At 42.7% G+C, this 21429-nt stretch overlaps 1 protein-coding gene across 2 annotated transcripts in view; it reads left to right on the forward strand.

Annotated features, from left to right (window-relative positions):
* Positions 1-1936: 1936 nt before the first annotated feature.
* Positions 1937-21429, forward strand: part of zgc:77784 (Ig1_Robo domain-containing protein) — an 82325-nt gene continuing 62832 nt past the window's right edge. The window contains exon 1 of one of the 2 annotated variants that reach the window (XM_031790900.1): positions 1937-2561. In XM_031790900.1, the coding sequence (XP_031646760.1) occupies positions 2501-2561 (61 nt within the window). In that variant the 5' untranslated portion in view covers positions 1937-2500. The remainder of the gene's footprint in view (positions 2562-21429) is intronic. The other variant, XM_020503283.2, reaches the window with a different exon arrangement.

The following is a 21429-nucleotide window of genomic DNA, read 5'->3' on the forward strand; positions in this document are numbered from 1 at the left end:
CTCCTCCACATTTACTGGATTGGTTGAACAGTACAGAAGAGATCCTCACAATATTTGTTTTCTGCATGCTAAGACCAGTATATAGGGGATCTAGTTTCAGGCATTAGGTTAGTGAGTGTAAGTAAGTGATGGGTTCAGTGCCAGGGTCTAGAGTTGTTTGAGTTGTACATTTCATGTCGGAATATACAGTTTGTTTAAAGGGAAAATGTAGTTGTCTGTAGTCTAGTCTCTGGATTGGGTCTCCAGGTTATGGTATGGAGCCAAACGGTGATCTGAGAGACATGAGATCAAGACTTGGGCAGAGGTTGGACAACTGAACCTCACATTCTTTACCGGAGTCACACTGACTAGCCTGTCCCATCATCTGTACCCTGGCACACTTTCCCCACCATCCACATACTCTACCCCATGCTGCGGGACTCTTGGTTATTACAATTAACAACATTTATTATTTTATAGTTAAATCAAAATATATAAAAATGGCGTCTACCAAAATGCACGTTTCTAAATCTTAAGTAAACAACCATAACAGCTCTCAGGTAATGTTGAGGAAAGGGAGATTTGTTTTAAAATGCATGAGTAAAAATAAGCTTTTTCCAATCAGAATACATTTCCCTCAAAGGCACAAAAGGTAATGTATTTATTTTGAGTGCATCATGTATGAAACCCATAAGAATTAGGCATGAGTGCATTGATAACATTGGGCTCCCGAGTGGCGCAGCTGTTTAAGGCACTGCAGTCCCTGGTTCAAATCCAGGCTGCATTACATCTGGCTGTGATTGGGAGTACCATAGGGCGGTGCACAATTGGGGTAGGCTGTCATTGTAAATAAGAATTTGTTCTTAACTGATATGCCTGGTTATGTAAAAAAAAGAACCTCCACCACCTGAAGACAGTGTCCACTGGCGGCAGTTGTTGTTTAAATCTAGACTGACACCCAATGACGCCACTAGGACTCGTAATGAGATGTTTCCATTTGCTCTGTTTAGCTTTTGTAGACTTTGATAAGGTCCATGCTTCCATTGGAGCTGGGGGTTAATGCCGTTGTGGCCTCTCTTTGTGTCGTTTGCCGGGACAGGCGTCTGGACTTCTCATCTGTAGCCCAATTTCCAGCCCCATTCAGGGGGACAAAGGGAGAGCAGGCGCCTGGTTGTCCATGAGCACTCTCCATCATGTTGGGCTCTCCGTAAGAGACATATAGACAATGCATTGAGAAGGCATGGGCCAGGGGCACACAGAGGCTGGGGTGGAGTAGGGTGGGGGCAGAGAGATTGAGCCTGCCCTGGGGAGCAGTGTGTCCTCCCCAGAGAGTATAGGCATCAGAGGCTCTGCAAGAGGCAGATTGCAGATCAATGAGAGGAAGGAGTGGGTGTGAACCAGCACCTGTTTAATAAATCACTATGGAATCTGGGGCCTGAGGAAGCTCTGTGGCAGGCAGTGTTAAAGGGCTGCGTTGTTCTGGACTGTTTATCACAGTGGAAGGCTATCTTCATCATCATAAGAGGTACATGTACTGTAGCAGGAGCAGAATATCATTCTCCTTTATCATCATCATTATGATTAGAATTCTCTTCCAACAGGAGGAGAAGCAACAATAACTTAGTGATCATCAATAAATGATTGAAGTCACCACCATAACAATCCTCATAATTATCCCCTTGATTACAGTTCTGTTGGTCAATAACAACATGTGCCCTCTGCGATGTAGTTTTCATCCATTTGTGTTAGCCTACTTAAAGGCAACACATTACATTAATCATTTCAGCCAATGATTATGTTTATTGAATTACCTATAATTGCTTTGCCATACAATGTTAGGACCATATGAGTTGGGGTCTAAGGAAACTGACACCTACAATTACTGTAAAGATTGACATGGCTGAAACGCAGACCTTTAGGTTGTGAATCATCTCACTGTCATCTAGCCATGCGTAGCGCAGAAGGGGGATCAGGCAGATCAGAGCCTGCACAGATGTTGCTCCTGTCTCTTTAAGAATACCTCCTTATATTGGCGAAGGTTTCGGAGCGGAGATATGTTTACTCAGTTCAGCATGTGCGTCAGTTGACATTCGTAAACTGGGCATCTCTTATTCCAGGAACAGGGCACACATACAGAGATTCGAGCGGAAGCGCAACTTCTCAGACGAAGCTGTCCTGTTTGTATTTTATAGAAGATTAATATATTTACGTATCGATTTCTTGTTTTATGGTAGAACGACTTGCCGAGGACGTTAAGCTACAAGATGATTTTGCGTGCATGTGTTGGGGCGAAGTGATGTTACAATGCATTTCTTCAGGCGAAATTGGCATGGGGTCCGGAGAGCTGTTGTCAAAGTACGGCGGGGCGATTTTAACCGTTTGAAAAAAATCAAACTGAGTTCGTAGTAAGCACTAATTGTTTACCTCTGATACATTTGGATACTGAATGTGACAGAGGGTTGAAAATCAGTTTGGACATAGACCAACCTGTCACCACGCAAAATTGACAAACTACAAGAATATGGAGACACATAGCACCCATGTCCTGCTATTGACGGTATCAATCATCTGTACCGCATCAGGTAAGTGAGAAACCACAATATGAACTTTTAATCTTCTCAACTTGTATGCGTAGCCGATGCATCAAGTACAGGTAACTGCCAAAATAAAATAAACACTAAGTAAATTAGGGATACAAGGTATGTGCTTCCACACAGGTGTGGTTCCTGAGTTAATTAAGCAACTAACATCCCAACATGTTTAGGGTTATGTTAAAAATCAATAAACTAGTTGCCCGTTATTTTGGCTACCATGGCTAGAACAAGAGATCTGTGACTGGTTCTCAAAGGAGCATAGGGGGGTTTAAAGTGTGTGTGTCACCAGATCAACCCAATCGAACACTTATGGAAGATTCTGGAGCAGTGCATGTAACAGCGTTTTCTAACACCAACATAACACCAAATTATGGAATGTAATTGTGTTTGCTGTTGACCCGGATCACTGGTTGTTGCGGAAAATGAGGTCAAAGGGGGGTGAGTGTAACCGATGTGAAATGGCCAGCTAGTTAGATGGGTGCGCGAGGGTCCCTGGTTCGAGCCCAGGTAGGGGCGAGGAGAGGGACGGATGCTATACTTTTACACTTGACAACAGCTCTGCTCCACAAAACGCAATAAGTATGAATGCTTTGACTTCTGCGGAGGCTTTATCACAATAAATGCTGTACGGTCACTGCAGATTTCGGATTGACCAGGCAGAACCTTTTAGCCAACTGCACTGCACTGTCAATATAAGACCCTCGATATTTATTGGAAAGGAGCATCAAGCTCATAATTTACACCACCCTGTGAAGTTCATCATAACTTTATTTAATCTGTAGTTTAATAAACTGCATGCTTTCCCGACAAGCTGTAGTGGGAGTACCACACATGTCATAGCGTGACTCCAAGTTCACTTCGATGCGATGGTTATTATATCGATACTTGCGCATAAAAGCGTTTCCACTGACATTTCTCCCATTATTAATTTTACCGATTCAAAGAGCTCAACTTCTCTGGAAAATTTGCATCAGGCCTGTCATAATTTTTTTATCCGATAGGTACTTTACTCACATAAAAAGATTGCATGTTTCCATCCAATCTGCTCCGCTTTGTTAAACTTTCCTCACCCATGCTTATATTTCGCAAGTCTACTCTTCGAATCACATTTCGACGGTCACAATATTTTGTCCCCTACGCTTTTATTTTTGAACCAATGTTTACGTCTGGTGGGGTTAAGGAGAACTAAATTGGTTACTATTGGTCAATTAATTTAGAATGAGTTCAACGACCACACCCACAGAACGCATCAACGCTTTCCACCCTCTACCTAGCTACATCACTTGCCGTACTGCGGGACAGTAGTGCTCCGTAAGCGAATTGCGTTGTGCCACCGTGAAAAACTGCCGGCTTGCAGTGCGTGCATATGTCGCACTCAAAATAACTGGGAACTCAGAAGGAGAAAAAAAACGCGCTCTGGCTGGGAAAAATATTTTTGAACAGTAATCCAAATCGGAAACTCTGGCAACTTTCAAGACCCCCGACCTGAAGATCACTGGTGTCAATATTTGTCCTCATTTTTTGTTGCTGTTCCCAGTTGCACCAATACTCCCCCATTGAACAGTATACTGCATCCTCGATGGTCACTACCGATGTTACAATTTATTTCTCATGTAGGCTGCCAACCTAATCAAATCGGTCATAGTTACTGCCGGCGACATGTGACCATACTGCTGCCCAGTGGGAAGCAACAACCATCGGGAAGCACCTCTACAAAACCGGTGCACTGGTCATTCACACTGGCTTGTCGTGCTTCCCCTGAACAGTAACGTTAGCTAATAATTGGTATGTCACGGTGACTAATATTACACGTTAATTATCCCTTCCTTTTACAAGTTTTAGCCACAGATGAAAGGGGAACTAGCGCCAGGCTGTAGCTGCCAGCATGGGTGGGTACTAGCTGACGAGGTAAAAATCTGTCGTTCTGCCCCTGAACTGTTCCCCGGTAGGCTGTCATTGTAAATACGAATTTGTTCTTAACCTTTTATTTAACTAGGCAAGTCCGTTAATTCGAACAAACCTACAGTTGTTATTTTGAGTTCACGGACTGTGGATGTGGTTGTTGAACTGTCACTCCAAATGTATTGACCAACAGTAACCAATTTAGTTCGTGCCTCTTCAAAATCCCACCCACACACGAACAGGGTTTAAAAATAAAAGCATAGGGAAAAAAAGATTGTAACCATAGAAATGTGATTCAAACCTAAGAAATGCAAGCATGGATGAGGGAAAAATTGCGAAAAAAGCAGAGCAGATTGCTCTCCCTTTTTTAAAATCATTTATATCCTTTGTTTTGGCTTGCAATACAAGTATTCATGTTTTTGCTTAAAATATGTTTCCACTTTTTTTGCTTTACGCTATAAACATTTTTTCGTTTAAAAATCCAGAAGTTTTACGACCCATGAAAAAATAACTCAATTATAAAAAATTAAAAAATGTGATGTCATAGGCGTGCGTTTGTGCGTGCCTGTGTGTAATTTACATTTTATCCCCCAGACACCCCTCCCATCAAACTCTTTGAGTCTCTGTCAGAGCACACTGGTGCAATATGGTGTGATGTGTATTGAGTGATATGCTTCACATATCCTGAGGTTTCTTTATTATGCATGTTTCCACCAGATGTCTTAAGTGTTCTGTTGACAGGGACAACAGACTCATGGAACATCAATGCAGCTGCCTCAGTCACTGTGAGGATCCATGTCATAGGCTACTTTAGGACCTCAAGATTTCTTATGATCCTTTGAGAGACTGGCAATCTTATGATGAAATGATTACAGAGGATAAGTACTACAATATGTGAAATTAATGTCCATGAGACAGGATGATTGATGTCAAAAACATGAACTACTCTGGTACAATTGAGACCACAGTCATGTTAAACAAAAATAATTTAAATAACAACAACTTTACATACACATGATAGATAGACGCTGGTGTATTACAGGGGTGCATTGAGGACAGTGTTGCATCATCATTTTAGCAGCAGGGGTCTTAGTTGACTTTGGTCTCCACTTTCAGTCAGGCTGTTAATGCATGGTCACCAATCTCTCTTTGGAGTCTATCAATGCCAATACTTTCCCAAGTTGTTTTTGAACTTGACAGTGTGTTGAATGTGTCCTCCTAGGCCTCTGTTTGAGTCTGTAAAAAAAAAAAAATTGGGATCCTCCACAAATTGCATTTGATCGAAGGCAGAAAGAGGGTGTGTGCCTCAGGGGTTGAGCGAGACAGAGTTGCCAGAGCTAGCTGCCTCTGCTTAACATATTGGTTGCAGTCTCGGCACTTAACTTGCCTCACCAGAGTGTTTCACACTGACTGATCAATCTGATACAGGTTGGAATTAAACCGCTTACTCTCTGTAATGACAAATCACTGCTATTTCAATTCATTTAAGTTGAATTAATTCAGAGCACTTGGTGTGCTTGGTGTTTTACTAATCCAATGCTAAACACTCCTCTAAAGGCAACAGTTAATGAAATAGCTTACAGTGATATTTGTCCAGTTCCTCCTCCCCCTGGTTACTTAGCTAGTGGAACATCATAGCTGCAGGTTTGCCCAAACCCTCTCAGAGCTTCACTTAATGAAAATGTTCTATGGTCTGGATGATTAAACCACAACAGTGTCTGCCCACAGCCTACTACTGTACAGTACTCAGCCTGACTTGAGTCATATCACTGAATAATGTCCTGCTTCTGGGACATGTGGATGACATCACTGAGATGAGACATGGGCTGTAAGGGCAGCTGCCAGGCAAAGGCGCTGTCTCAGATGTATATTAGATGAGACGGTAGCACACATAACATGCACACAAAGAGTCAATGGAAGACTACAGGTTTAGGACTGAGAGCATTATTATGAGTCTGCCATCCAAAGACCATTTGACAGCATGCCAAGAGTAGCCAAACTTTTCTCCTTATGACTCTCAAATTCTTCTCAAGGGCTTTTGGATCCACTCCATTATGTAAATGGTATAAGAAGTGAAAGCTTCATGAATAAATCTCAGTGCATAGCAACCAGCCTCAAAGGTAAGCAGCCCCTACAAATTTGTGTGATGGTGTCTCAATGTATCCTTGTGTGCCAGGTATAGTAGTTCCTTAGTGCTACTTACTACCCATACCCAACAGGTACACTCTGTCTCCCCTGATTTTTGTATACTGTGAAAAAGATAGGGAACAGGATTGGGGGTGCAGCATCTCTGTTTTAAGAGTTGTGTTCCCAGTGCAGACCTAGAGGGTTACTCTTACCCTGAACAACAACAGGATTTGAAGTGAAACAGGACCTAGTTCTCCCTCTGGTTTTGTTGTTTTCACACCATATTAGCATGATGGGGGTACACTTATGCCCTTGGGGAAGAAAGAGACTGACGCGTGCTTAATATTTGTAAATATTAATTAATGAAAGAAACCCAATTACGTAATGTCATAACTAGCAGCCATAGGCCAAATATAGCCTGGATTAACAGGGCTGTAAAGATGGGTCTTGATCTTTCCCTAAGCTCTCCTCCTGCTAACTCTGCTGTCTTAATAAGGCAGACATGTTTGAGAAGCCATGAACCAACATGTGGGTGGGTGTCTGAAGGTGCAATTAGAGCCACTTCAATAGACAAGCTATCAGTGCTTGGCTACTTTCGCAGTCACTCCGACAGGGCTATGTTGCTTGCTCTCCTGTGGATGTTTCATGTTCTCCATGAATAGCTTTTAATATCTTAGTAAATCTACAGTGTATGACTATGGATGTTATTTAGACCCATCATCCTTGCATAATGAGTTTCTCATTATCTATAATGTGATTAGCTCTCTGTATTCCGTTGCACAGTATGTGAGTAGTAGATGTAAATGTTAGTGGTTTATTAATTACTCTAACAAGAGGAGAGCATATCAGCTTCATTCTGGAAAACTACACAACATCTATCTAATGAGGTATGACCATAGCTCTTGTTATCTGTTTGCTTTAAGTTTCCTCTTCCTTCCTACCAGAGATACAGTGGGGCAAAAGTATTTAGTCAGCCACCAATTGTGCAAGTTCTCCCACTTAAAAAGATGAAAGACTGCTGTAATCTTCATCATAGGTACACTTCAACTATGACAGACAAAATGAGAGAGAAAAAATACACAAAATCACATTGTAGGATTTTTTTATGAATGTATTTGCAAAATATGGTGGAAAACTGTTGTTATTGACCAAATACTTATTTTCCACCATAATTTGCAAATAAATTCATAAAAATCTCTATGGGATTCCCGGTCACGGCCAGTTGTGATACAGCCCGGGATCAAACCAGGGTCTGTAGTGACGCCTCTAGCACTGAGATGCAGTACCTTAAACCTCTGGAGCCTAATAGCGCTGAAAGCTTCTTCTATCAGGGGCTATGTGGAGTGAAGGACTAGTCTGATTGTGATCTAAATTATTTCTCCAGTGTCATATTACAATGACATAAACCTTACATAACCACTTATTGGATCAACACCAATGGGAGCATTTTGTGACAGCACAGATTTAAGATTTTTCTCTGTTATGTGTTTTATGTAATTTATTCATTTATGTGGGTTTATAAATATGCCCTTCCCTTAGCTGTTCATCCTTTAGTGTGTTTAATTATTTTGTTAGTTAATTTGGAAACAGGATTGACCTAGAATCATATTTTGGGGCAAATCAAGTCACACCAAAGCATTTCAAGAGTTCCATATGCACATTGAACTCTGAACTCCCAACATGCCATTGAACTCCCAACATGCCATTTATTTCATGTGGTTGAACACTTTCCAGGCCAAATGATCAGTGGCGACTGTTTTGGTTGCATGTTATTTTGGCATTAATACGTGTCACATATCAGTTTGCAAAAAATCTTTGAGTTAATAAAGCCCCATATTAACATGGTCTCTTTTTTTTGTGTCTTGCTTTCTTGAGTAAGGAAGCTCCAAAATGCAGATTTTCAGCCTAGCTCAGTGCTTTCTGTATTGGTGCAGCCAGCGGAAAATACAGAGTGTATTGGTAATGTTCTCTAGTTGCTCCTTGATTGGCTTAGTGTTCTGTCACTCATGGTGACACTATGTAACTGCCAAATCTAAGGGTAGAGCTCAACAATTTAAACCCCTTGTGTGCTGCCATAGTTACATTAGAAGTGTCCATCCAAGAAGGCTCAAGGTCATTGGCCACCGATAAAATGACATCAAATCACATTATAGCTACAGTAGCTTTGATTGGACTGATCATGTCAACATACTTTCAAAATCTTAGCTAGCAAGTCGACAATCTACTGGCTAATCCATTTTAATCCTTGTCATATGAAGAGAAATTATAGATGACATCGGTGCTCATCGGCCATTGGACATAAACATTACACAACAAGCTGGAAATCCCTAATTCAACAATGAGTGGTTTGGAAGGAATCAGTGGCTAACTGCAAGCATTGCAAAGCAATCACTAGCCTGCTATTCAGTGGAGTAGGTGTGTGGTCCCAATTCTGGGTTTAAGGGTCTCTTTTCCAAGCTCATCCAACTCAGAATTCTAAGTCGGGAACTCGGGCCTCTTTTCTAGAACTATGACCTGAAGATCATTGATGTCACAATTCAACCTTTTTCTGAGTTCCCAGTTGTCTTGAAAGCCCCATAAATCCAGAGAATGCCAGACTGATGACGAAGTCCAAAAATGTAAATAAATTATGTAATATGCCAGGGAGATAATTTTTAACTTTTTTAAAATTTATTTATCCATTATTTTACCAGGTAAGTTGACTGAGAACACGTTCTCATTTGCAGCAATGACCTGGGGAATGGTTACAGGGGAGAGGGGGATTAATGAGCCAATTGTAAACTGGGGATTATTAGGTGACATGATGGTTTGAGGGCCAGATTGGGAATTTAGCCAGGACACCGGGGTTAATACCCCTACTCTTACGATAAGTGCCATGGGATCTTTTAATGACCTCAGGGAGTCAGGACACCTGTTTAACGTCCCATCCGAAAGACTGCACTCTACACAGGGCAGTGTCCCCATTCACTGCCCTGGGGCATTGGGATATTTTTTAGACCAGAGGAAAGAGTGCCTCCTACTGGCCCTCCAACACCACTTCCAGCAGCATCTGGTCTCCCATCCAGGAACTGACCAGGACCAACCCTGCTTAGCTTCAGAAGCAAGCCAGCAGTGGTATGCAGAAAAGTAAAAAGTATAAGAAAGTAATACTAAGTGTATGTTGTGTAGTAAGCTGTTAGTAGCCCATGTGCCTCACCCTAATAATTTGTTTTATTTTTCCCCTCATAATTTCGCCTACTGTTCTGACTTTGGTGCACATGTAGCCTATAACCTGTTTTTAGAGAAATGTAATAATCTAATATTGTAAGAGCTTTCATTTTCTGCTCATGCCCCCTTTATTTATCATACGGTTCTGACTCATTACATGAGAACACTGTAAGAACGGCCCATGATCTGAATTCTGTCGCTATACATTTAAAAAATGCTGAACAAATTGTTATATTGACTACATCTGTCCAAGCTCGCTCATTAATGTCTTAATCAAAATTACGGATTGCCTCTTATATGCTTGTTGTCCTCTTATGCCATAGTTTGTACATCTAAACTGTCAGTAAAAAACACATTTGTTTAAGCAAATCAGCTATGTTTTGTTTTAAAGGCAGTAAATGAGGCTGAATTAACATTCGGTGCCGAACAAGGCTCCGCTGATAGCCAGGTGAAGCAGTGGTAATATGCTGCGACTCTGCTGTTTTATGTAGGCCCTAACAGTTTGTGGGCACTGTTTGTCACGGTTTTATAGTGCAATTAATGTATTATTTAGTGTAGTGGATGGCATGGCCCCCCCAAATGAGTTTTTTTATATATATTTTTTTCCCACACCAAGATTTACATTCTTCAATCGCCACTGGCCATGAGCATTAGCTGAATATTTGTACCGCTTTATAGAACCCTCCGACATGGCCAATTACAGGTTTTTCACTTTGTCACAAACATGATTGGTTGCTAGTGTTTTTGTGTCTGAAAGGTGCATTCAACTGCCACCCACAATGTTCTTGCCACAAATCAAAAATAGCCTGGTTTTGTACATCAAAGCAGCCTTACAATGTGACCCAGATGAACTACCCTCTAGTGCATGCATAATAACATTGGCTGAAATAGTACTCACAACTTTTATGTTTCAAAATGATTTCTTTATCCAGATGAAGGGTACTGCTATGGGAACCCCTATGGCTCCTAACTATGCTCATTTGTATGTGGGTTACATGAAGAAACGGTCTTATCAATCCTCTTTTTTTTTTTTTCTTTTTGTTTGCCCAACATTATTATTCGGAAACAGTACATTGATATTTTTGTTCTATGGAGGGGCATGCAGAACAGCTCTAGGCATTCCATACTTTTCTTAACTCTTGTTATGAGCACCTGAGATTCACTATGCAATCTGACACACGTCAAATCAGTTACCTTGATCTTTTGATTATTTGGGAGGATAATGTTCTATACACCGATCTTTACAAGAAACCCACTGATCGTAACAGTTTGTTGAGGGCTGATAGCTGTCACCCTCTTCCCTTGAAAAACGGTTTGCCCTACAGCCAATTCTGTCGAATTAAAAGAATCACAAAGCTGCAGAAACATGGCTGAGATGCAAAGAAAATTCTATGAAAGGGGGTACAAAAATTGTCAGATCAATACTGCCATTGAGAAAATCCCAAACAAATCGAGACATTGATCTCTTTCAAAGACAGTTTTGAAAAAAATAACCATCTTTGCTTTCTCACTACGCACTATTCAAAGTGCTCTGAACAAATATAGGGAATCGTTGAAATGTTGGCACATTATAAGATCTCATGATAGTCTCTATTTAATGTGTTTTCAGACCCTCCCTTGGTCGTATTCTTGTAGGGCAGAAATCTCATAGATCAATTGGTAAACTTCGATTTACCACCCCAAAATACACCTGCACAACTTCTCCTTGCCCCTCTACTGGATGGAAACTACAAGAGTTCAATGCAATGGCACTTACAAATGAAGATTCTTCAAACACCCCCAAACAGGGGAAACAGATACCATTCAAAGGTGTTATCACACCCTCCACTAAAGGCAGTTATTTATCTTATAACTTGTCCTTGGTAAAAAAAATAAAAAAGTGGGCAAAATTAAGCACAAACTAAACGTACGAATATTTGTAGGACCATTAGGTGAAAACTCAACGTACCCAGTCGCTGACCACATTTTGGAAGCAAACTACCCTGTTTTGTCCCTTCGCTATATTGGCATCAAACACGTCAACCAACCTAGGAGAGGTGAAGCCGCCTGGATCTTTTCATTTAAAGACCCTCGCTCCCTTCAGTCAGAACTTTGATATGAAATCATTCCTGGGGTTATTGTGTTTTTGCTATCAATTATAAATAATATTGTGTTTGTAGCCTAATTGTGTCCATGATCGTATGTTATCCATTCATGCTTTTTATATGTACTATTGGTATTTGTAAATGGACCAATGAAATCGTGCCACAGCCGGCCATGATAACAAACCTGTGTGTCCTTTGAAACCCTATATAAAGTGGTGACCTGCAGTTTTTGTCATTATACCCTGATGAAGACAACTTGGTCTAAACAACATTGGAAAACATTTATTGCATTTGAGCTCTGTGTGTGCAGCTTTCCCTTTCTTCATAATTCAAACATCCTGATTATACACTGAAAAAATATATATAAACGCAACAATTTCTAATATTTTACTGAGTTAGTTCATCAGTCAATTGAGATCTATTCATTAGGCCCTAATTTTTGGATTTCACATGAATGGGAATGCAGATATGCATCTGTTTGACAGATGCCTCCTTAATTACAAGTAGGGGCATTGTTTCTGAAAGTAAGTCAGTATCTAGTGTGACCACCATATGCAGGGTGACACATCTCCTTGGTATAGAGTTGATCAGGCTGTTGATTTGTGTCATGTTGTCCCACTAATGGCTGTGCGAAGTTTCTCTATATTGGTGGGAACTGGAACACACAGTCGTGGCCAAAAGTTTTGAATGACACAAATATTAATTTCCACAAAGTTTGCTGCGTCAGTGTCTTTAGATAATTTTGTCAAATGTTACTATGAAATACTGAAGTTTAATTACAAGCATTTCATAAGTGTCAAAGGCTTTTATTGACAATTACATGAAGTTGATGCAAAGAGTCAATATTTGCAGTGTTGACCCTTCTTTTTCAAGACCTCTGCAATCCGCCCTGGCATGCTGTCAATTAACTTCTGTGCCACATCCTGACTGATGGCAGCCCATTCTTGCATAATCAATGCTTGGACTTAGTCAATTTGTGGGTTTTTGTTTGTCCACCTGCCTCTTGAGGATTGACCACAAATTCTCAATGGAATTAAGGTCTGGGGAGTTTCCTGGCCATGGACACAAAATATCCATGTTTTGTTCCCCGAGCCATTTAGTTATCACTTTTGCCTTCTGGCAAGGTGCTCCATCATGCTGGAAAAGGCATACGGTTCCTGGATGGTTGGGAGAAGTTGCTCTCGGAGGATGTGTTGGTACCATTCTTTATTCATGGCTGTGTTCTTAGACAAAATTATGAGTGAGCACACTCCATTGGCTGAGAAGCAACCCCACACATGAATGTTCTCAGGATGCTTTACTGTTGGCTTGACACAGGACTGCTGTTAGCACTCACCTTGTCTTCTCCGGACAAGCTTCTTTTCCGGCTGCCCCAAACAATCGGGAAGGGGATTCATCAGAGAACGTGACTTTACCCCAGTCCTCAGCAGTCCAATCCCTGTACCTTTTTCAGAATATCAGTCTGACCCTGATGTTTTTCCTGGAGAGAAGTGGCTTCTTTGCTGCCCTTCTTGGCAACAGGCCACCCTCCTAAAGTCTTCGCCTCACTGTGCCTGCAGATGCACTCACACCTGCCTGCTGCCATTCCTGAGCAAACTCTGTACTGGTGGTGCCCCGATCCCTCAGCTGAATCAACTTTAGGAGACGGTCCTGGTGCTTGCTGGACTTTCTTGGGTGCCATGATGCCTTCTTCACAACAATTGAACTGCTCTCCTTGAAGTTCTTGATGATCTGATAAATGGTTGATTTCGGTGCAGTCTTACTGGCAGCAATATCCTTGCTTGTGAAGCCCTTTTTGTGCAAAGCAATGAATTATGACGGCACATATTTCCTTGCAGGTAACCTTGGCTGATATAGGAAGAACAATGATTCCAAGCACCACCCTCCTTTTGAAGCTTCCAGTCTGTTATTTAAACACAATCAGCATGACAGAGTGATCTCTAGCCTTGTCGTCAACACTCACACCTGTGTTAACGAGAGAATCACTGACATGATGTCAGCTGGTCCTTTTGTGGTAGGGCTGAAATGCAGTGGAAATGTTTTTTTGGGGATTCAGTTCATTTGCATGGCAAAGAGGGACTTTGCAATGCATCTGATCACTCTTCATAACATTCTGGAGTATATGCAAATTGCCATCATACAGATGCAGCAGACTTTAAAAATGTATATTTGTGTCATTCTTGACTTTTGGCCACGACTGTACACGTAGATCCCGAGCATCCCAAACATGCTCAATGGGTGACATGTCTGGTGAGTATGTATGCCATGGAAGAACTGGGACATTTTAATCTTCCAGGAACTGTGTACAGATCTTTGCGACATGGGACTGTGCATTATCATGCTGAAACATGAGGCGATGGCAGCTGATGAATGGCACTACAATGGGCCTCAGGATCTCATCACACTATCTCTGTGCATCAAAAATGCCTAGGATAAAATGCAATTGTTGTCCGTAGCTTATGCCTGCTCATACCATAACCCCACCACCATGGGGTGCTCGCTCACACAACGCCATACATGCAGTCTGCCATCTGCCAGGTACAGTTGAAACTGGGATTCATCCGTGAAGAGCACACTTCTCCAGCATGTCAGTGGCCATCGACGTTGAGCATTGAAGTCGGTTACGACGCCGAGCTCCAGTCAGGTCAAGACCCTGGTGACGACGAGCATGTGTAACAGGGTTGAAATAGACGTTCTTAGTTGTATGAGTTTTGTCATCATTAAGCAGCCAGGTTGTATATAGATTTGGAGCCACCTGCTGTGTTATTTGTGCAACTGCATATATGTGCGCGTGATCACACAGTTTCCATCTTATGTATGTTAGGTTGAAAATTGTATTGTTTTATCACTATCGATGTTGACATGTTAGCATGGTCCTGTATTTACAATTTTATTGACATTTGCAAAGTTTGCACGTTGCTGTACACTAAAGGCTAGCTAGTGTCCGTCCTGTACTTTCCTTGCTAATGAAGTGTCACCTAGAAGTGTACATTTTTATTTCATGTCACTTGGATTTCATGAGGCATATGCAGTTGCTCTGAAGTTTACACATTGTGTTGTGTGTATGTCTGCAGAATTAATTGTGAAAGAGCCAGAACTGTGTCCTTTGTCGATGAGCCGTTACACTGGTGTCGTGACCGTTGGAATCTCAAGATCAGCCTGAAGCAGATCACCGGGGGAAGTGAAGATCAAGTGTGCTCTTCTGGTCAGATGTTTGGTTTCAGGGCCTTTAGGACTGCTGTTTTTGTACTTTCAGTGTTGAGTTTCTTTTTTTTCTGTTCATCTTTTTTTAATTCTACATTTGTTTAATCTAAAGGTGGTGTCATGGCTCACATTTTACAACTGATAGTGAAATAGTTGAGGATTTTATATTACTATTGCAAAGGGGAGGGGTGTTTTGTTTTAGCGAGCATACAGGTAGCAATGCGAAGTCCAGTGGGTTTCGTGGTCAGGGAGTGGGGACATAAGTCATTAGCTGAGTGATAGGCGAGCGGGGCAAGGTCAGAGCCCAGGTTGTTCTCCTATGGGTCAGTTTTTGAGGGGAGGTTCATACACGTCCACGCCCAGTATCGATACAGATGCCATACTACACCTTACTGTGTAAGCCAGTTAGTAGTGGAGATAGGGGACTAGCCAGATTGTTGTCAGCAGGAGCCATAGATGCAAGTGGTGAGCTCCACAGTACACCATGACGAGAAACGTCAGCAACTGATTCAGTAAGACATGAAGTTCCACATGTGACCATCCACGTCAAGTCCAAGAGAGAACCCAGAGTGTTCAGAGGTGACAGCTCTGACAAGTACACAGTTCAAGAGTGGGTTGATATGACAGACTATTTGAAAAGGCAAAAAAAAAGGCTTGTGGATGTTAAACAGAACCCAGATCTAATCTATCATATCCTCCTATTTTAGTGATGCGTTGTCATTTCTACTCTACCAAGCCCAAACTGAGGGAGGACCCGGTAGACTACTGGATCAGGCTCAACAAAGCAGCAGATTTAGTTTACACAGGGTTTACACAGACGGGGTGGGAGGATGGAAAACATAAGTCAACAAGTAGCCTGCTTTTTTGTGGAACATTGCCCTGATCCTGAGCTCTCCTGCAGGTTCAACTGCAAAGCACTTGAGTGGAATTCCAGAGATGTTCAGGTGAGGATCAATGAGTACCAGAGGGAGCAGATAGCCTTAATGAAACAAAGGAGCGTTTCACAGCTGAAGAGTCATGCCACTGCTCTGCATGAAGGTCCCAATGTCACACAACAGAGCTAATGATAAAATGTTATGCCTCACACTCCTCCTTTGCTCCTGTTCCGGCTCGATGTCATCTGTCACACTGTTCCAACTCAGTCAACAGTATCAAGTTCTGCACACTTCTGCTGTTCCTGCCCTGGTTCAACATATGTATGTATGGATGAAGGTAAAATGTGTTGAACGGTGCACCTAATCAAAAAACATAATCAACCAGATCGCAAAACAAAATGGTGCTTGTGGAGAGAGGGAGAGCCAGGACTGGGCACCAGGAACTTTTTTCTCTAGTTATCCCAAACCCAGGTGCAACTTGTCACCTTAACAACCCAATCAGCTCCACGTGTCCCCAATCTGCAAATAAAAGCACAAACACAGAGAAGGAGGCAGGGAGAGTGAGGGGGGGGTGTAACAGTATGCAGCTCCCCTGGTGCAAATCTGGAAGAAAAATGGAGACCATTTTGTATCTGTACAGACTTCTGCTGGTTGAACAAGAGGACCCTGAAGGAGGCACATCCTCTCCCGCACCAGGCAGACTGCTTGGCTGCGCTTGGCGGCAACACTCTATTCAGCACAATGGATTTCACCTCTGGGTTTTGTAACATGCCACTGCACGAAGATGACAGGAAGTATTCCGCCTTCACAACAGCTATGGGACTCTTCTGAATACAACTGTCTACCTCAGGGTCTCTAACATCCCTGGAAGCTTCATGCGCATGATGACAAGTATCTTCAGAGATCAGGACTTCATGAGTTTGCTGTGTTACTTGGATGATCTGTTTGGTTTTTGGCCCAGATGAGAAGTCGGCCTTGGAACACTTAGATGGTTTTTAGCAGGCTTTGTAGTCAACATGAAGTTGGCCCCAAAGAAGTGCTTCTTCCTCAGGAAGTCTGTCAAGTTCCTTGGTCACATAATTTATGAAAATGGTGACCCTAGTAAAGTCAACAGCATCTCTAAGATGAGCAGTGCTGATGGTGTGACTCCTTCACAGAAATGGATGTGGTTCCTTGGCATGGTAAACAACTACAACCAACACTGCCAGGTTTCGCCGCAATAGCCAGACTTCTCTTCACATTGACGACTGGATCAAAGAGAACCCAAGGGTCGTCAAAGTAAAGCCCTCCTCACAGCGTCAAGTCAGACTGGACACCCAAACATGAGCAGGCCTTCGAAAATGTTTAAGACATCTCTAGTAAACACGGTGGTGTTGGCACACCGACTTCTCCCGTTCGTTCATGTTGTAGACAGTTGCGTCCCTGGATGGCATAGGTGCTGTCCTGTTGCAAGATGGAGAAACTTGTGCCAGACCCATTACATTTGATAGCAAGTCCTTGTCTCAGAATAACTACCCAGCTCATCGGTTAGAGTTCCTGGCAAAGTGGTCGATCTGCAACAAATTCAGTCACTGGTTGAAAGCTCATGTCTTCACTGTTTGGACTATCCACAATCCGCTTACTCACATTAATGACAAAGCTGAGGCTACACTGTTGTGAGCAGTGCTGGGTGGCCAAGTTAGCCAGTAAAGATTTTGATATCAAGTACGTGCCAGGTCCTCAATATGGTTGCTGATGCTCTGAGTTGAGTGCCCTTTGTCAAAGGTGTTGGCCACAGGCTGCTTCATGAGCCCTATGAAAACCTCCTTAGGGTTGTTCAAGCAGTGTCAAACACTTCAGTCCATGATGCTCTCAGGTGATGCAGTGGTCTCAAAGGCAACCTCAACTGCGTAAGTTCTGGTCACTGGTCAGTTCAGTTCAGTTCAGAAGACTTAGCTAGACAGATTCTTCTGGCTGCACCTTGACAGAGATGTTAGGGATTATGTCCTTGGTTTCCACCGTTGCATTGTCAGCAAGACCATTGAGCCTGATGGCAGGGCTCCACTGGAAAGTAACACCTTGACTAGGCCGCTACGCCTGGTTTGTATCTATTTCTGTTCTGCTGAAGATTCAAGCAAGAAGTCCATTGATGTACTAGTGATAACAGATCAATTTACAAGAATAGCTCAATCGTTTCCCTACAGAGCCCAATCCGCTAAGCAGGTGGCAAGAATCCTGTGGGACCGATACTTCTGTGTATGGATTTCTTGACAATTCATAGTGACCAAGGGGCAAGTTTCGAGAGTCCGTTGATCAGTGAGTTACTCAGAGTTTCTGGTGTGAGGAAGTCACACACGACACCGTATCACCCGATGGGGAATGGCAGCGTGGAACGTTTCAATCGGACACTTGGCAACATGATCCGAGCTCTAGCACCGAACACTTAGCAAGACTGTCCGAGACACCTGCAGACATTGACGTTCATGTACAATTGCACCACCCATGAGACAACAGGGTGCGCCCCCTTCTACCGGATGTATGGAAGGATGCCTTGTCTGCCAGTAGACGTGCTTTTCAGAAACACTCTGAACGATCCAGCTGTTACCAGTTACAACACCAGTTACAACAAGTATGTGGTGTCGATCTCTCTCTAATGATCTGAAGGATGCTATGGTGATAGCGCAGGAACATGCTGCAAAAGCACAACGGACAAACTGAGATCTACAACAAAGGTCAAGGGGCCTGCCAAAGAAGTCGGCGATGGAGTACTATTGGCAAACAAAGACACAGGAAAGTGGCGGATCGCTGGGAATCAACAATTTACTGTGGTCGGACAAGAATCCAGTCACTCACACATACAGAATATGTAATGCAGCCACTGGAAAGGGAAAAAGTAGTTCATCTTAACCTGATCATGTTGGTCAACTTCTTCCCAGTAGATGATGACAGTGCAGTCTCTGGCCTCTCTTCATCCATGTCCGTTGGCCTGACTCCAAGTTCCGGTGCTCACAATGTGATGATGGATTCAGTATCAAACAAGACAAGGGAGTTCCTTTCCTCAAGAAGAGAGTCAAGATTCACTATCTGGAATGGAGCGGGACGTATCTGTACAAGGGATCACACAGGGAGAATCAGATCACAAAGAGGAAAGCGGAGCAGACCTATGCAGAAGAGAGAATGAATTCCATTTCTGAACGAGCGAGAACTCTTTACCTGGTCAGGAGCTTGTGGACTCTGAAGGAAGAACTCGAGATTGGATAATACAGTTACCAGTTAGAGATGAGGAATCTTCTTCAGGTGTGACCTCAGAACCACTGGTCTCAAGACTCCGATAAAGAAGAGATCCAGTGATCAGACACGCTCTTCTGCTGCCATTGGACAGTCTGAACAGCCTAGTGACTCAGTTTACTGTCACTAGTGACTTACACTCACAACAACAATCCTAGTGCAGTTAGGCAAATCGTCAAACCTGTCAACATATTTATCTACACTAAGTGACCCTGATCTTAATATTCAAGCAAATATTTGCAAGTTACTGATCCAAGCCTTCAGAGATTAAGCAAAACTATAGTTGTGACTCACACAATCGTTTAGTGAAGATTTCAGTTTCCATTATTTTACATGAGCATTGTACTTTATTGGTGAGGTCTAGTACTACACAGTGTAGATGTGTATAAAGGCCTCCTACAGCCAGTAGTTGGTTTGAGAGTCTGGCCAACTTTCCTTCCACTTCATCCTTTTGGGATACTTCAAATGTTGGTTTTCTTGTAAATGGACCTTTTTACATGTTGTGTGATTGGATGTGTTTGTGTTGTGTATGTCTGCAGGTACGTGCTCCCAAACTGTTATGGAACAATGTTACTGTACACATGTAGCCCATGTGCTGTGTTATGGCAGATGGAGTCATAAGTTGAGCGCTCCTCTGTAGTCATGTTGTTACAGATGTAATGATTTGATATCTACAACGATTATAAAAAGCAAGAGTTGTTAAACTTTGAAGGAGATTTCATGACGGATTTTGCAGTTGCTCTGAAGTTTACACATTGTGTTGTGTGTATGTCTGCAGAATAAACTGTGAAAGAGAACGGCACTGTGTCCTTTTTCGATGAGCCGTTACACATGCAGAAGAGCTTTTACTATCATTCTTTATATAATTTCTGTGTTTCGTAGTATAGAAACTTATATTTATTCAGTTTAGTCACATGATTTCTCAATTTGCAGTACGTTTGCCAATCGGTTGTGCACCCAGATTTATTTGCCATTCTGTTTGCCTCATCCCTCTCAGCCATACCATTTTTCAATTCCTCATTAATCCTCTGGGATTTAAGTTTTAACAGTCATTTTCTTAATGGGTGCATGCTTATTAGTTACTGGAATAAGCAATTTCATAAATGTGTCAAGTATAGCATCTGGTTGAACCTCATTACACACCACAGACCAACATTATCACTACAAAATGTATTGTATGACTTCTTATAAACTATATTAGGCTCAGCATTGATCACTATATCTGATGGATTTGGATACTGCTTAAAAGCGCATTAGTAAAGATGTAATTAATACATGTTTTCATTCCTGTGCTGTTTGTAACTACTCTCGTAGGTTTACTGGTAACCTGAACCAGGTTTCAGGCACCGGTTACAGTTTGAAGCTTTTTCTTGAGTGGGCAGCTTGATGAAAGCTAAGCGTCAGTATAGAGACAAAGTAGAATCTCAATTCAACGGCTCAGACACAAGAGGTATGTGGCAGGGTCTACAGTCAATCACGGATTACAAAAAGAAAACCAGCCCCGTCACGGACCAGGATGTCAGCCCGCAACCAAAACATGCGGACTCTCCTTCACTGCAGCCGACGTGAGGAAAACATTTAAACGTGTCAACCCTCGCAAGGCTGCAGGCCCAGGCGGCATCCCCAGCTGTGCCCTCAGAGCATGCGCAGACCAGCTGGCTGGTGTGTTTACGGACATATTCAATCAATCCCTATCCCAGTCTGTTGTTCGCACATGCCACCATTGTTCCTGTTCCCAAGAAAGCTAAGGTAACTGAGCTAAACGACTACCGCCCCGTAGCACTCACTTCCGTCATCATGAAGTGCTTTGAGAGACTAGTCAAGGACCATATCACCTCCACCCTACCTGACACCCTAGACCCACTCTAATTTGCTTACCGCCCAAATAGGTCCACAGACGATGCAATCTCAACCACACTGCACACTGCCCTAACCCATCTGGACAAGAGGAATACCTATGTGAGAATGCTGTTCATCGACTACAGCTCGGCATTTAACACCATAGTGCCCTCCACGCTCGTCATCAAGCTCGAGACCCTGGGTCTCGACCCCACCCTGTGCAACTGGGTACTGGACTTCCTGACGGGCCACCCCCAGGTGGTGAGGGTAGGCAACAACATTTCCACCCCGCTGATCCTCAACACAGGGGCCCCACAAGGGTGCGTTCTGAGCCCTCTCCTGTACTCCCTG

This window comes from Oncorhynchus kisutch, linkage group LG15 (genome assembly GCF_002021735.2).
Source record: "Oncorhynchus kisutch isolate 150728-3 linkage group LG15, Okis_V2, whole genome shotgun sequence".
In the NCBI taxonomy this organism is placed as follows: domain Eukaryota; kingdom Metazoa; phylum Chordata; class Actinopteri; order Salmoniformes; family Salmonidae; genus Oncorhynchus; species Oncorhynchus kisutch.